Raw genomic sequence first — 16,025 nt, 5'->3', positions numbered from 1 at the left:
GCTCCAGCCCCACCCCGGCAAAGGGTGCACACTCTGGGCCCCGGCATCTGTTCACGGGAGCCAGGCCTCTGCCAGGCCAGTCACTCGGTTGCCCGCAGTGAGGCCAGGAAACGCCGTGTTCCCAGAATTGGCTGCCAAGCGATCGTTCTTGAAACAGAAGCATGGAAATATCAAGGGCGGCCTCAGATGGAGCCCTGGGAAAGCCACAGGAAGGAAGGTCATTACTGTCAGGAAACAGGTTTTGGATGCGGGCCGGGGATTTAACCCTGCCCGCATACCTGGAAGCTGGGCCCAGACGGCCGGCACCGGCACGTGCCCTGCTACGCACGGTTTGGTTTCATTCACATTATTTGATGACGCTGCTGTGCTGAGGGTATTTTTCCAGTAGACATGTCCGCTTGTGTGTTTGCCTGATAATCTCACGCCTGGCTGCTCTACCCCTATGGCATCAGGAGCTTTGGAAGCTGAGCTCTTCCCTCCCGCAGGCCAGTCCCTGGAAGATGCCCTGTCCCTGAGTGTGGAGCCTGGCACCTCCCTCCCGCTGCCCCCTGCCCGCACCTGTGCTCACGCTCCACAGCCGCAGGGAGGGTCGGCTGCCTGGCCCTCACTCTAGCTCTGGGCAGTTGCTGAGGCCTCCAGGCCAGCAGGGCCCGGCTGGAGGCTGCATGCTCCTTCCTGCTGTCTGGGCTCCACTAGGCTTTAGCCAGGCCTCGGAGGGGCCGTCCCACTGAGGTCCTTCCACCCAGTGCCTCACAGAGAGTGTGATGAGTCAGTGCCGGTGCCCTCAGCGTGTCTGGCAGAAGGGGTGGCTAGGCTGATGGTCAGCCTGGTCACACTGACATGGGCAGCATAGCGTCACGGTGCCCAGCGGGGGCAGGGAGCCGGTCAGTTGGGGTGGTCCGGAAGGGCCTGCTGGGGCCTTGGGGGCCGCGCTCTGGGCCAGCCAGGCCAGGGCTGCAGTGTTACTCAGTGTGGGTCCTAGAGGGGCATTGAGGTCCCCTCCGCCGGTGTGGGTAGGATGCTGGGGGCAGCGGCTGGCCCCAGGTCACACCGTGACTCTGCAGCAGAGCCTGGCTGGCACCCATTGCCCAGTGCGTGCCTCCCCAGGCACTAACCTCCTGCTCCGGACCTGGAGGCTTAGTCCCGATCCTGCTCACCTTGGAGCCCCAGGCCCTTCAGAGGCAGCCAGAATGACAGGACTGAGCCGCCCGGGCCAGCTATCTTCAGTGGTCTAGACAAGTCCTTGTTTAGTTTAGGCTGATAGGAAAGTGGCTTCGAGTGTCCTCAGCATCCACTGGCCAGGGCCACAGGCTGGCTGCAGACAGGGCGTCCCACTCCCCCAGGCGTGGAGTTTTCTCTCTTCGGGGTATTTAGGGAGGGTCATGGGGCAGGTGGCCATTGTTCCTTGCCCCCCAACCTCCCTCCAGCTGGTCAGGCCCTGTGACCGGTGCCCTTTACCTATCAGCCCTTGCAGATGAGGCTGGCTCCTACTTCTTCAATGGCAACTTCAAGGTGGACAGCCCCAAGAACTTCAACATCGCTGGCACTGTGGTCAAGTACCGGCGGCCCATGGATGTCTACGAGACTGGCATCGAGTACATCGTGGCTCAGGGGCCCACCAACCAGGGCCTGAATGTCATGGTGCGTGTGTCGCGGGCTTGGGGCAGCGACAAGCAGGGGGCCTCCGGGCCGGCACACCACACAGCGGCCCACTGTGTGCACGCACGTGGCAGGGCCCCCACTCAGCATTCGGTCACTCATTTGTCCATCCACTGATTCACTCCTTCATTCATTCACTCAGATTTTACTGCCTCTACTCTGCCTGCCACTTACTCATTTATTCATTAATTCATTAATTCATTAATTAATTTACCTGTTCACTTGCTCACCCAACCACCCACTCTCCTGCCCTCTCACTTGTGTTTTCATTCATTCATTCATTCATTCATTCATTCATTCATCCATTCATTCATCCATCCATCCATCCATTCATTCATTCATCCATTCATCATTCATCCATTCATTCATTCATCCATTCATTAATTCATTCATTCATCCATTCATCCATTCATTCATTCATCCATTCATCATTCATCCATTCATTCATTCATCCATTCATTCATCCATCCATTCATTCCTGCTGTTAACCCTCTCTGTGGATAGGCATAGTGGGAGGTTCTGTGCAGGTCTTTGGGGACTGCATGGGGACATGAGGATGGAAGCCTGGACAGGGGTACAGGGACACAGAACCCACTTCACACTTGGGGGGTTTCTGTCCTCCATGTAGTTTCCTACCCCCTATTCACGGACACTGGCGTTTCTGCCGGGTCCTTAATGCTGAGGGACCATACAGGCTGGTGGCCCTGGCCCTCTCCCTGCCACTGCCCCTAGGACACCCACAGCTTCTGGGGTCAGGGCGCGCGTAGGGCATGAGAGAGGGCAGGAGACAGTCGGAGGCTGTCCTGTGGCTGGAGTGTGCAAATGTACTCCATTGCGGCTTGGTGTCCCAGCACCCAGAAAGTGTGACAACACTGAAACCAGGTGACATCAGGATGGGCAGTTTGGATGCTCTTCAGGCCACGGCAGAGGGACATGGTGGGGACAGAGCCCACCTACCTGAGCTGTTTAGGCCTCACCATGGTGGGTATTCGTAACCTCGCTTTATAGACTGAGAACCCTGGCCACAGAGAGATGAGTGACTTGCCCAGTCACAAAATTGTAAGGGGCACAATTGGCCTGGTGCCAGAGCCAGCCTTTTATTTAACAACTGTGCTGGAGGGGTCTCTAATCAGGTGCTTCTTGGCTGAAGAGTTTCCCCAGGTGGCCCCAGAATCTAGTGGGGGCCTCATGTCTCTATCTTCCCTGAGGGAGGCTGGCCCCGCTCTGCCCCCGGGCTGGAGGAGCCATGTGCAGGTTGGATCCCCGGGAAACATACTCTGAGTTGGAGGTCTGTGTGCAGGAGGACTCTGAGGGTGGTCTCTGGAGCAGCGCCTGTGAGGAGCTTGGGGACAGGACTAGACAGAGGAAGGTGCTGAGCTCTGAGGCAGGGTGACAGAAGCTCCAGCCAGTCCTGCAAGGAGCTCTGGGGTGGCAGTAGCCCCTCAGGGTCACCTGAGTTGAGTCAGGGGTTGTAGCTTAGTCACTGGAAAGCCTTAGGGAAGGGTTGTGACCTTCGAGAGGCAGATTCCTTTGGCTGAGGGAAATTCCTGGGGGGGGACTCGGCTGTGACTGTCAGCAGCACCGCCGCAGGCGGCTCACTGAAGGTGGGGCCCAGGCCGGCTCCTGCTTGCACAATTTGCTGTGTGTAATCAGTTGACCTTGGCAGGAAGAGCTCCCCGGGGGTTCAGGTGGGTTTCTTTCCTGGGGAGCCTTACACGGGAAGGCTGGTGGGTTGAACGGCAGCTGGCCTGGGGGCTGCATCGTGTCATTTCCCTCCTCTGCTATCCAATCTAGGTTCCCTTTCCCCTCGGCCGGCACCTCTGCTAGTCCAGGTGGCTTACCTGGCCAGGTGTCCCAGTCCCTCTTATTTGAGGGGTCCGGGCTCCTGGGCTCCAGGCCCTTTTCAATCCAAGACTGCGACACTTGTCCAGCTACCATCCAAATATGTGCTGCCCCCAGGGTAAAGCATACATCCTGCCTTGGTGATTACGTGCCAAGACGGGGGCCCGTTCCCGCCCTGCTCCCCTGGCACAAGGTGCCCAAACATAGCAGGTGGCAGTCATGGCTTCCCGGTGAACGAGACTCTTGCTCCGTCTCCTGGTGGAGTGGTCCACTCCGGGAATCAGGACTCTGGACCCACAGACCCTAGAGCTGCAGAGACCAGAAACCCCAAACCCTCAAGTGGGCCACTGGGAATGATGGCCATGGCTACGTCCAGGTTTGGGTTCCCAGACTCATGTGGTCTATCCCTGGGGACACTGCGCCCTGTCATGGTGATTGATTTAGAGTGTGGATTGTGTCACGGAGGGTGCCCGGGGCCCCATCCTCATGGGGTGTTGCTCTCTCTAAGCTTCATCTTGGCTTCACCTTTTGCTGCTCTAACAGGCTGCTGGTTTCTGGGCGATGCAGCTTATGACAGGACCCTGCTCAGAGCTGGCACCTTTTTCTGCGACCCGGCATTTGGATTGGACCAGTATTCCTGGATGTGGGTTAGGCTGTGTCCAAAACTCTTCTTCATGATAGAGGGTTTGGGACGCCATAGTTTGCCCTTTGCTTGCAAGGAGATGTCCTGGTGTGCCCTAGGCAATTGGACCCTGAGATTTTCACAGGTGTGGGGGCCACCGAATCTTCTTGGGGTTCATCTTTGATCCTGTGGGTACACCCGCTTTACCAAGGCCCCCCGGGCCACTTGCTGCTCGTCAGGTCTGCTAAACACAACGTCATCTTGGAGGGGACCGAAGTAACGTCCCGTGGAACCCAGACCCCTTCGCACAGTGGAGGACAGGGTGGGAGTCGCGGCCGCGGTCAGACGCGAATGTGCTCTGCGGTCACTCCAGGCTTGGGGCGAGGGCTGGGGTGAGGCAGGATGGGCTCGCATCTCCTTCTCTCCAGGTGTGGAACCAAAATGGCAAAAGCCCCTCCATCACCTTCGAGTACACGCTGCTGCAGCCGCCGCATGCCCACCGCATCCAGCCCCTGTACTACCGCTTCCCCGAGCCCGCCTCCGAGAGCGCCGAGAGCCAGGAGCTGGGCGCGCCGGGGCTGCTGGGCTTCCTCCAGCACAACCGCTCGCTCTTCGGCCAGGCCTCCGCCGAGCGCCTGGGCCTGGACAACCGGCTCTTCAGCCCCCCCGGCCCGGGCATCGAGCTGGGGCTGAGCAAGGGCCAGGAGACCAATGAGGTGTGCGAGCAGGCGAGCGGCGGTGGGGCCTGCGAGGGACCCCCGAGGGGCAACGGCTTCCGAGGTAACCAGGAGGGGGCCGGCTGGGCAGGGGCTTCTCGGGAGAGGGGCCTCGGGGAAGGGCCTTCCGTCCCCCGCAGACCGCAGAAGGGCCTGGCAAGAGGTGCCCATTACCTGTGGGAGTGCTGGGTGGGCACAGTGCTAGGCCTTTGCATACGCCCTCTGGCATACGTTCTCTGAGGTGGATGTACTTGCCCCCACTTCACAGAAGGGGAGACTGAGGCTTAGAGAGGGAGGACTTGCCCACATCACAGTCTACCATGAAGGAGCTGGGAGTCAAACCCAGGACCGTCTGACCCCGGAGCCCATGCTCTTGCTCATTTGGTAGAGACAGACAGACAGACAGCATACAAAGTGTGGCAAGAGCTCTGGAAGGGAATAGGTTCCAGAGGGGCGTGACGTGACCCCTGATCTGAGGGCTCGGGAACAGGTAAGGGTTAGCCGGCTACAGCCAGGGGAGAGGGGTGGGAACGAGAGGACAGGGAGGGTCAGCCCAGTGGACAGAGGATGAGGCAGGACGTGTGGCTGGAGACATAGTGGTGAGCCCAGAGTCAGGGTCCCCGAGACCCACGGTGACAGTTCAGCTGTTCTCCTGATGGCCACAGCTCATCAGGGTTGTTCTGAGGGCGGAGGGTGGACCAGACTTGAGGAGAATCCCCTCATTAACTTGGGGAGCGGGTTTCCAAGACCCTCAGCATCTTTAAGTAGAAGGTACTATAGAGGACGTGTTAGTGTCCTGGGGCTGCCACAATAAATGATCACAAACCAATGGCCTAGAACAACAGACGTGGATTCTCTCCCAGTTGTTGGAGGCTCTAGGGAAGGGTCCTTCCTGCCTCCCCCAGCTTCTAGGGTGCCAGGCATCCTTGGCTGTGGCTGCATCACTCCAGTCTCTGCCTCCATCATCACACACCTGCGCCTCTGTGACTGTCTCGCTGTGTCCTCTCCTCTTCTTATAAGGACAGCAGTCACTGGATGGAGGTCCCACCCTAAATCCAGGATGATCTCATCTCGACAAAGATCCTATTTCCAAATAAGCTCCCATTCTTAGGTTCTGGGTGGACATGAATTTTGGGAGACCCTCTTCAACAAGAGATTGTCCAGGCCAGCTTGTGGGGCTCCCCTTGGTGCTGTGTCCTTTCACAGGGCAGAGACCCGCCTCTGGGGGCTTCCAGGTTCAAGTCTTTGCCTCCAGCCCCAATGGTCCCCCACCTCCAAGGCAGCCCTGGCCCCACCATGTGAGCGACTGCTTGAAGTTGAGCCACCTGTCTCCTTTGTAGACGGAAACGCCACAGGGATGGCTCTCTCAGGGGACAAAGATGACCAAGAGACCGACGCCCGCCTTACTTCCCAGGAGTTCCTCTCAGCCAACGTCATCTCTGGACAGTTCCTGGGCGCAGGTTCTGACTCCAAGGAGCTCGCCCTTAACGAGACGGTCAACAGCATCTTTGTGCAGGGCACCCCGAGGAGCTCCCCAGCAGAGAGCCTCTATGTTGACTATGACGAGAGTGAGGGGGCCGGAGCTTACCTGCTCAATGGGTCCTACCTGGAGCTGAGCAGTGACAGAGTGACCAACACCTCCTCAGAGGCCCCGTTCCCCAATGCAAGTGCCAGCCTCCCAACCTCGGCCGGGAACAGGACGCACAAGGCCAGGTAGGAGGCGTGCCCGCTGCCCTGTCCATGGGCCTCTGGAGCGGGGGCCATGGGAGTGAGGCCTCACCGTGGGGTGGGTGAGGTCTGGTCACTGCTGTCCACACCCCCTCCTGCCCCGTGGATCTGAGTAGGGGGTCAGAGGCCTGGGTTCTAGTGTGTCCTCCTGCATGTTAGCAGTTTTCTGAGGGCCCCAGCTTGCATGACATACCCAGGCCATACAGCTTGTGGGCACATCTGGGACACAGCTAAAGGGCTCTGAGTGGAATTTTTCTTTGCAAATGTGGACCGAGGGGAGGTTCTGGAGCCTTGGGTGGCTGCCCTAGGGCCTCTGCTCCCAGCTGGGGCCCAAAAGCTTGCAGGAAGTGGGGCCTTGGGGCATGCAATCCAGTGGCTGGAAGAAGGTGACAGGCTTTGTCCTGGGCATCAGGATCTGAGTCTGAGAAAGGGGGCTCATGGACAAAGGGCAGGGCTCCAACCAGCCAGCACTTGGGCCAGTTGCTTAGGGCTCTGAGCCTGGTTTCTGAATGTTCATGGTGGGCTCCTCTTACCCCAGGGCCGTTGTCACGTACGTTAGGCACCTGGAAGTACCTAGTGAGGGCTGAGCAAGCAGAACTCACGTAAGAAATGTACAAACCTGTAGGAATTTTTATGAGTTTATTTGAGCGAAACTCATGACAATTGCCAGGAAGCAAAATCTCAACGGATTGAGAGAATGCTCCAGAGAATGGCAGTTTCATCACTTACTTTATATGTCAGAATCAAAGGGGGAGACGTTAGGGGGTTACATGAACCCGATGGTGATAGATGAGGGAGGCGGGAGAAAGCAAAGGGGGGGGCCTCTGGGATTAGATGAAAAGGAAAATGATAGACACCTACGTCTTTTACACAGGTGGGTGCAGGATAGTTAACATTAACTTGATAATAACACTGAGGGGATTTGAGGTCTCTGCTCTGGTGCTGGTTGTGATTTGAGGAATCTGGAAAAAAGGAAATTACTTTGATATTCCAAAGGTATGTTATCATAGATGCAAAAAAAAAAAAGAAAAATGACAGAGAGGCTCAGTTGAGGTAAAGACTGAACTTTGTTAAGGGGAAAAAATTACTTTGATGTTCCAAAGGTATGTTATCAGGTATGTTATCAACGAGGCAAAAAAAACCTACAGGCAGGCTCAGTTGAGGTCAAGACTGACCTTTGTTAGGGGAAAATATTGGCCTGGGACGTGACTACCAGCCACAAATGATTTTAGTTAGGGAGTTTGCATTTCAGACCATCCTAGGTGTTGCTTTCGGCCTCTGAGTTTGTAAGGCCTCCCACAGGCCTCCCCTGAGCTTGTCGGGTTTAGTACATGGCCCCCTTTCTTCCACAGAACTGATCAGTAATACACTGAACCTCCAGAGTGGGGGAGGGACCCTTCTAGCACTAGTGTCTGGAGACCTGAGTCTCCATCTCAGCTCTGCCAACCATGTGACTCAGACACAGCTCAGACCCTCTCTGGGCCTCAGTTTCCCCATCCCTAACAGAGGAGCTTGTCAGAGGATGCCCCAAGGGCCAGGTCAGGCATAAGCTTGTGGGTCCTTAAGCCGCATTTTAGAGTCTCTCCTGCCTCCACCCAGTTGAATCTTAACCCGCCCCTTCAGCCCCATGGGGGCACATTGGGTTTTCAGTGCTTGTGGGGTCGCAGGAATCGATATAATCAATTGTCAACCCTCAGAAAGGCGCAGACGTGGAGCGATGGGGCGGCTCCCCGCTGGCAGCCATCAAAGGATGCTGCCCGGCGGAGACCAAAGATGGTCTTTTAAGATAAAGGGCCTCGGGAGAGGCGGGGAAACCACCAGGCTGAAGCGGCCCCGAAATAGCCCGTCTGGGCGAGTTGTCCAAACACAGGAAGCCGAGTCTGCTCCCGAGAGGGCGAATCAAAGGGGCGGCCCAGAAAGGAAAGGTTATTTTCATCTCCTCAGGGCGGCCTCAAACAATCAAGGGAGGCCCCGGCCCCAGCCGTAGACGGTGGGGACAAGCGTCCTAGACAGTCTGGAGGGAAGAAAAGCGAGCAGAGCCTTCTGGTTCATTTATAAACAAGCGCCGTCACCCCAGAGCCTAACCTGCCTGGGGCACAGGAGCAAGGCGGGGGGCCACCATCTCCCTCCCAGACGGAGGCAGCGGGTGATGGGGGGGGGGGGGACTGGCGATCTCCTGGGCGCTTTCCTCCTGGAGTGTCAGTGTCAGAAATGCCCTAACCTGCAAGGAGGTTTTTGAGTTTATTTGCGCCAAACCGACGACAATTGCCAGGAAGCAAAATCTCAAAGGATTGAGAAAATGCTCTGGAAATGGCTGTTTTACCACTTACTTTGTACGTCAGAACCAAAGAGGAAGACTAAGGGGGCTACATGAGCCCACTGGTGATGGATTAGGGCTGCGGGAGGAAGCAAAGTGGGGCGATCTTTAGAACCAGGTTAGGAGTAAAATGATAGACGTGCAGGGACGGACTTGTGCTCCGTTTACATCCGGCGGGTGCAGGATAGTTAACAGTCAAGAATTCACGTGGTAACAGTAACACTGAGGGGGTCTGTGGTCTCTGCTGTTATCAGGTATGTTATCATAGATGCAAAAAAACCCAAAAAACCCAGACAGGCCCAGTTGAGGTAAAGACTGACCTTTGTTAGGGGAAAAAAATTACTTTGATGTTCCAAAGGTATGTTATCAGGTATGTTATCATAGAGGCAAAAAAAAAAAAAAAAAAAAAGCCGACAGGCAGGCTCAGTGGAGGTCAAGACTGACCTTTGTTAGGGGAAAATGCCGGCCTGGGACATGACCACCGGCCACCAAGGCTTTTAGTTAGGGAGTTTGCATTTCAGACCATCCTAGGTGGCTGCTTTCGGCCTCTGAGTTTGTAAGGCCCCCCACTAGGGCCTCCCCTGAGCTTGTCGGGTTTAGCATGTGGCCCCCTTTTGTCCACAGTAGGCAGCTCCTCCAGAAATACCATTTGTGCTTAAAATCGAAGGGTTATTTTGAACGGGCCACTCTCCCTGGAGTGGGGAGTGAGTCACCGCCTGCTGGCCCAGGAGTGTGTAATTAGATAAAGATGACTTCTCCCCGGTGGGGGGGAGGGCTCAGGACCTGCTCCTCTCTTGTTCTTGGGGGGGATTTAAAGCTGTTGAAAGGAGGGTGGGCCACCCAATCAGCACAGCTCAGTGTTTTCCAAATCAAATGTTAGGGAGAGATCTCCCAGGTTCTTCCACCCCCAAGGGCCTTGCTCACAGGGCTCACCAGCTCTCCAGGGGTCCTTTGTTCTCAGGTGACAGGGTCTGGGAGAAATGGGGGGTGGGCATTTAAAATGTTCTCTCATTTTTTTTTTCTCTTTTATTTTTCAATGAAGTTGACATTCAGTATTATTTTGTATTAGTTTCAGGTGTACAGCATAGTGGTCAGACAATCATACAGTTTACAAAGTGCTCCCCCAGGTATTTCCAGTACCCACCTGGCACCATGGGCAGTTATGACAATATTATTGACTATGTATTTCCTATGCGGTACTTTACATCCCCGAGTTTCCTCTCATTTTTAAGGAGGACTGGGGTGGGGGGGACCTTCCCCTTCCCTAGAGGAGCTGTGAAAAGGCTGGGAGGCCCCTGGTGTGAAGCCACCGGGTGGGGGCCCGGGGGCGTTGAGGAGCTGTGAAGGCAGCCACCTGCTCACCGCCTGCCCCGCCTTTCCCTCCCTCTGGTTCTCCCTGCTCCGCTTCCCTCGGCCCCTCCCTCGGTTTATGCAGCAGCGTCAGTACATTCATTATTTCAGGTCAGCAGTCGGTAGATTCTTTCCTGGTTCTCGGGAGCTGGTGGGCCTTTAGGGGATGTTCATGCAAAAGCAAACTGTAACAGCAATTCTCACCCACTCGTGAAATTCCCAAAGTTGGAATCCAAGCCAACATTGTCCTGCAACTGTCCTGAGCCTGACAGCAGGTCCCAGGAAAGGACCTGAGGATGTGCCCAAATTTCCGAGCTGTGAAATTTAGCTCCTCTCCTCTCCAGCCAGCTCCTCCGGGCCCCAGGGGAGGTGGAGCTGGGGTGGGGGGCCTGCTGCAGTATCCCCGAGGGAGACCCAGGCCTGGACACTGTACGGCAGCTAAGCCATCGCCCTGTCCCCTTCTCTGGCTCCACGGGTCTCGGGACTCCGGGGGCCCACTGAAGCCAGACTTCCCTGTCCGGAGCGCAGGCCCTGTGCTCTGGGAGCTGCTGCCTCGGCCACAGCCACTTCTCTCCTCCCCTGCTGAGTCCCCAAGGAGCCTGTACATCGGATATTGAGGTTGGGCCCAGCACACCCACTGGTTCAAAGAAGCAAACAGTCCTAACAATAGTTGGCTCCGGCTGCCCGAGTTCCAGCCAAGAATCCCGGCTGGTTGCTGGCAGGGAGGCTGCGTGCCTTTCTCCTCGCAGAGCGGCCATCGCAGACCTGGGCAGAGGCGTCTGGAGGGGACGCGGCCACGCCCCCGTCTGCGCTGAGCTTTTCTATTTTGATAATTGGAGGCGAATGGCTAGTGTCCCCATTCAATCAGAATCCGAAAGATAGAGTCCTGGTACATTCTCAGCACGTAGGTGCCTTCTGATGTCCCTTCCGGGGGGGGATCCACTCTCGGATGCTAGAAGGTAATAGTGAGAAGCGAGTGTGTGGAAGCGTCAGTCACAATGCTGGTTTGGCCCCAATTCTCCACAACTCTCCCCCACCCCCGGCCGAAGGAGCTGTGACAAGCTGCCGTGCAGGATGCTTGGACTGTCACTGAGATGGACAAACGTCCCTTCCATCCTAATCCATGCCACCCTATGGGTGCTCCCTCCCATCTGTCTGGCCTAGACAGTGGGCACTCCTACCCTAACAGGTGGGGCACTGCCTGGGGCTGTCACATAAAAGCACAGCCTCCCAACAGATGACACACCCCCCCGAAGGAAACTCCAGCCCGTCAGTGAGTGCTGTGACTTCTCACCCCTCCTCTGCTTGGCCTTGTTTTTAGGACCAGGCCCAAGGCACGCAAGCAAGGCGTGAGTCCGGCGGATATGTACCGGTGGAAGCTCTCGTCCCATGAGCCCTGCAGCGCCACCTGCACCACAGGTACTGTCTGGGCTGCCGGCTGCAGCCCCCTCACTTGCTCCCGCTCCCCGCTGCCCGCAGGGAGCCTGTCTGCTTATCGCTGATCTGGGAGGTAGTTTGATGTCACAGGGGTTTGGGTATCCTGCTTACTGAGGACCGGGTGAGGTTCTGCACACCCCTCAGTGCTCCTCATGATTGCATTCATATCATGTCTATTAGAACAAATGTCCTTTTGGTTACAAGTAAGAAATCTCGGGTGGTGGTGGCTCACTTTTGTTTACAGTGAACCTAGGAAGGGGGAGACAGGCCCACGTGGTCTAGGACCAAGAGCATGGTTTGAGCTCTGTGAACTCATCAGAGGAGGAGGTGGGAGGGGGACTGGACCCCTTGGTGGGGCCTGACAGGCAGACATAGGTGGTTAGTAAGTGTTGAGCTGAGACTTGAAGCCATGTCTGTCTGTCCACATGGCTGGCCACCACCACACTGAGACACTGGCTGCAGCCACCAGGGACTGGGTTCCATCTGCTGCCAGCTCTGGTTGTCCCCCTTCCTGGGAGCTGCTGCAAGGTCAGAGCCAGCTCTAAGACCCTGGCAAATGTGGTAGGACGACCCGAGTGCTACCTTGTCTACATCCGGGACTTCATAATTGGGTTTGGACGACAGCTGGGGCTGCTATGAAAATGTAAAGAGCTCATGACCCTGCCCCAGCCCCTTCCCTCAACTGGATGCCCCTGCAGCCTCTGGCGAGTGAGGGGGACAAGGCAAGCCACTCACCAGACCTGGGCAGCCAGTGGTTTGGGCTTGGTAACACCTCCTGCAGCCCTGGCTGGCATCTCAGGATATGGGCCCAAGGGAAGAGCTGGCGAGGTGGCCCTGCAGGGCTCAGAAGGGACAATGGGTTCTTGTGTTGGCTCTTGGGCTGGAATCTGGGGCCCAGTCTCCCTGAGCAGGGCATGGGACATACTGTTTGACCCCTGGCACCTGGAGGGCACAAGCCAAGCTTTGTGGGGTGCCAGCCAGCACCTGAGATGCACTATCTGGGGGACTATACCACAAGCCTCTACTTTCTACCTGTCAAACGTGGTCGTGGGGATCGATGTGAAATGAGAGGTCTGGCCCTGTGCCACCGCCTCCCACTCACTCTGTGCTTTGCATTTGCTGCTCAAGAGTGGCCCGCTCCTCCCAAAGCCTTGTCTCATGGGCACCGAGGCCAGGCCAGGTGGTGGTGATTACAAACCTCCTGTGGCATGTGGCATCTGTGACAGTCCAGCAGTGTTACCGACATGCCGCAGGGCCTTTGCTATCCTGTGCTTGCTGAGGAGTCACATGAAGGGCTTTTAGATCAAGGAGGCACATCTCCTGTCTCCAAGCTCAGCCGCAAACAGGGAGGCTGCCTTGTTTTCTTCAAAGATGCTCTGCGGTGGTAGAAATGCAGGCCAACTGGTTGGTGCTCTCTCAGTGATTTCAAATGGTTCCTTGGCACCCCCAGGACACAGGAGTGAGGGGAGTGGAGCCCGGGGACCTGAAGCTTCATCCCCTCTGTTTTGTGGTCATCGATTTAAAGGAAGGGCTCCCTGTCTAAGAAAGTTTGGGAAGCACTGTGTTCAAGACTGAGGCAATGAAGAAGGGAGTCCAGAAAATTGGTATTTTCTCTCTCCCAGGATCTCAGGGAGGTTCCCATTTTGGGGACGAGCAAGCCAAGGCCTGGAAAGTCTGACAATATTCACGTCACCCCACCAGGGGAGATTGTGCTGGGACTTGAATTCCAGATTCTCTTGGTGGGGACCTGCCGGGTCCCCACTGGACAGGGAGTGAATGAATAATTGGGCATTGGTGGGGGTCTGTGAGTCCCCAGTCCTGGACCTCTCTGGGCCTCAGAGCTGGTGTCTGAGGCCTGGAACATTCCCAGCAGACCTGGCCAGGAAGCCAGCCTCCCACGCAGAGAGGGCTGCAGACTGCACAGCCCAGTGCTGGCAGAGGGGGGTCCGTGACTGCAGCCTGGCCCGTCCTCCATAGAAAAAAGAAAGAATCCCCGTGTGTGCTGCTTCCCAGGCTGTTTTGTTCAGTCCAGGGCTGGGGCTTGGAGAGGCAGGAGCCCCTGGCTTTCAGACACACAGCGCAGGGAAGGGAGAGCGAGGGGGCTGGGGCTCTCCAGCTATAGGGGACTGATTTCCTCCTGGGGGCTGGCCACCCAGCAGGGGAGGTCCATTTCTGCATCATTTAGGAAGGCGAGTCTCTCCCTCCCTCTCCCTCTCTCTCCCCCTCCCTCTCTCTCTCCCTCCCTCTCTCTCTTATGCACACAGTAACAACCACAACGATAACAGGCCCTAACCCCACCCAGGCCTTCACCGTTGCTGACAACTACCCTGAGTCATCCTAGCTCCTTGGCGGGGACGCAGCACTGCTTAGCGAGTGTGGCCTGCGTTCCAGCTGAGTGCCAGGCATGGGGGTGCTGAGGGAGGAGGGCAGAGAAGTAGAGGGTGGAGGTGGTCAAGGAATCAACAATACGAGGCTGGAGCTGGACCTTTACATACTGTCCCCTGATGGGATTTATGGTGTCCTGGGGAGCCCAGAAAGGGAAACACACGAAACATTGGATAAAGATTGTTCAAGAGGGAGTTTGATAAGCATGCCACAGGAGGGCAGGGGGCCTGATGATCTAATAGAATATCTGGGAAGGCCGGAATGGTTAGGTTTCCAATCTATATTAATCCACCCACCCACTCACTGATTCATCCAACCGCCTATCCACCAACCCATCCATCCATCCATCCATCCATCCATCCATCCATCCATCCATCCATCCATCCATCCACCCACCAGCCTATCCATCCACTCACCCAGCAACCTATCCATCCATCCATCCATCCACCCACCCACCCACCCACCCACCCACCAGCCTATCCACCAGCCTATCCATCCACTCACCCAGCAACCTATCCATCCATCCATCCATCCATCCATCCATCCATCCATCCATCCATCCATCCATCCATCCACCCACCCACCCACCTACCAATCTACTCACCCATTCACCCACCCACTCACCCATGAATGGGTAGTTGTTGAATGAATAAAAATTAATGACACCTGGCTTCATGTGCCTTTACAGGGACCAATTTGAGTTTCTTCAAAGCCCAGGGTTTGTGACATATGAACTGGTGCCCAGCCTGGGCTGGATGGAGTGGGGGTGAGGGGGTACAAAGCATAGCGGTCAGACTGGGACACGGGGAGACAGAGTTCAGATCTTCAAAGCTGTCTTCACTGAGCTCTCCTGTCATAATTCTATAACCTGGTTACTGTCATTATCACCGATTTAAACCAGGAAGCTGGGCTCTGAGCAGCCAGGTGACTTGCCCATGGTCACCTGGCCTGCCTGCTGGTCTCCAAGGTGCTCAGGTGTGGCTCACAGGTCTTTCCCTTGTCCTGAACCCAGGGGTCATGTCGACCTACGCCATGTGCGTCCGCTATGATGGCATCGAGGTGGACGACAGCTACTGCGATGCCCTCACCCGCCCTGAGCCGGTCCAGGAGTTCTGTGCTGGGAGGGAGTGCCAGCCCAGGTACTGGGCACCCAGTGCCCCTGGCAGGGTGTGTGTTGGGGTGGGGGGAGCTGGGCTCTGCTTTGCTTCTGCCCAGAGGAGCAGAGGAGTCAGCATCCTGCTCCTTCAGGGGGCTCCGTTGGCGGGGCTGGTGGGGAGGGGCCACGCTGACCTGCCTGTCAGAGTCCCTCGGTGTCTGTAGTGTCATCTGTTACAGTGCTTGCACACAGTAGGTGCTCAATCAGTGCCTCCCGAAGCAGATTGAGAAACTGTTCTGAACATTACTCTGTACTATGGGTGACACCTTTGCCCCGGACTTACTTGGTGCAGCGAGGATTTCACGAGCCCTAAGGGGTTATACCCCAGATTCCAAGCGGACTGCCTGTCCCTGTGATGTCGGGGGAGGGCCCGTTTTTCTTTACTTTGTTTTGTTAACCCTCGCCCGAGGAGATTTTTGCCGTTGGTTTTTCAGAGACAGTGGAAGGGGGGGAGAGAAAGACACATCGATGTGAGAGAGACGCATCAATTGGTTGCCTCTCGCATGTGCCCCGACGGGCTGGGGATCGAGCCTGCAACCCTTCAGTCTGCGGCCAATGCTCTAACCACTGAGCAACCCGTCCAGGGCGAGGCCCCATCTTTCTAGCCCCAGGCCCCCGTCCTGCCTCACAGATGGTCAGAGGTTGAGCCCTCTGTGTCTTCTTCCCAGTCATGGTCACGGGGGAGCTGGCAGGGGTCCCAGATGAGCCCGAGGGTGTCAGCCTGCTGTCACCTGTCGGTGTGTAGGAGGAGCAGGCTCACCTTGCTCCCTGACTCTGCTACGTGCCCCTTTCTCCTGGCTGCTCCCCCGCCCA

General features: G+C 56.6%; 1 protein-coding gene across 1 annotated transcript in view; it reads left to right on the top strand.

Annotated features, from left to right (window-relative positions):
• Positions 1-16,025, top strand: part of ADAMTSL2 (ADAMTS like 2) — a 30,063-nt gene that overhangs the window by 7,962 nt on the left and 6,076 nt on the right. Inside the window, exons 9-13 of the mRNA XM_087822973.1 lie at positions 1,466-1,641; positions 4,552-4,903; positions 6,180-6,552; positions 11,556-11,653; positions 15,069-15,195. Coding sequence (XP_087679099.1) covers positions 1,466-1,641; positions 4,552-4,903; positions 6,180-6,552; positions 11,556-11,653; positions 15,069-15,195 — 1,126 coding nt within the window. The remainder of the gene's footprint in view (positions 1-1,465; positions 1,642-4,551; positions 4,904-6,179; positions 6,553-11,555; positions 11,654-15,068; positions 15,196-16,025) is intronic.

The sequence above is a fragment of the Miniopterus natalensis genome, chromosome 12, assembly GCF_054644295.1.
Source record: "Miniopterus natalensis isolate mMinNat1 chromosome 12, mMinNat1.hap1, whole genome shotgun sequence".
Taxonomy (NCBI): domain Eukaryota; kingdom Metazoa; phylum Chordata; class Mammalia; order Chiroptera; family Miniopteridae; genus Miniopterus; species Miniopterus natalensis.
Note: the sequence above shows the minus strand (reverse complement) of the source record. Positions and strands in the feature narration are given on the sequence as shown.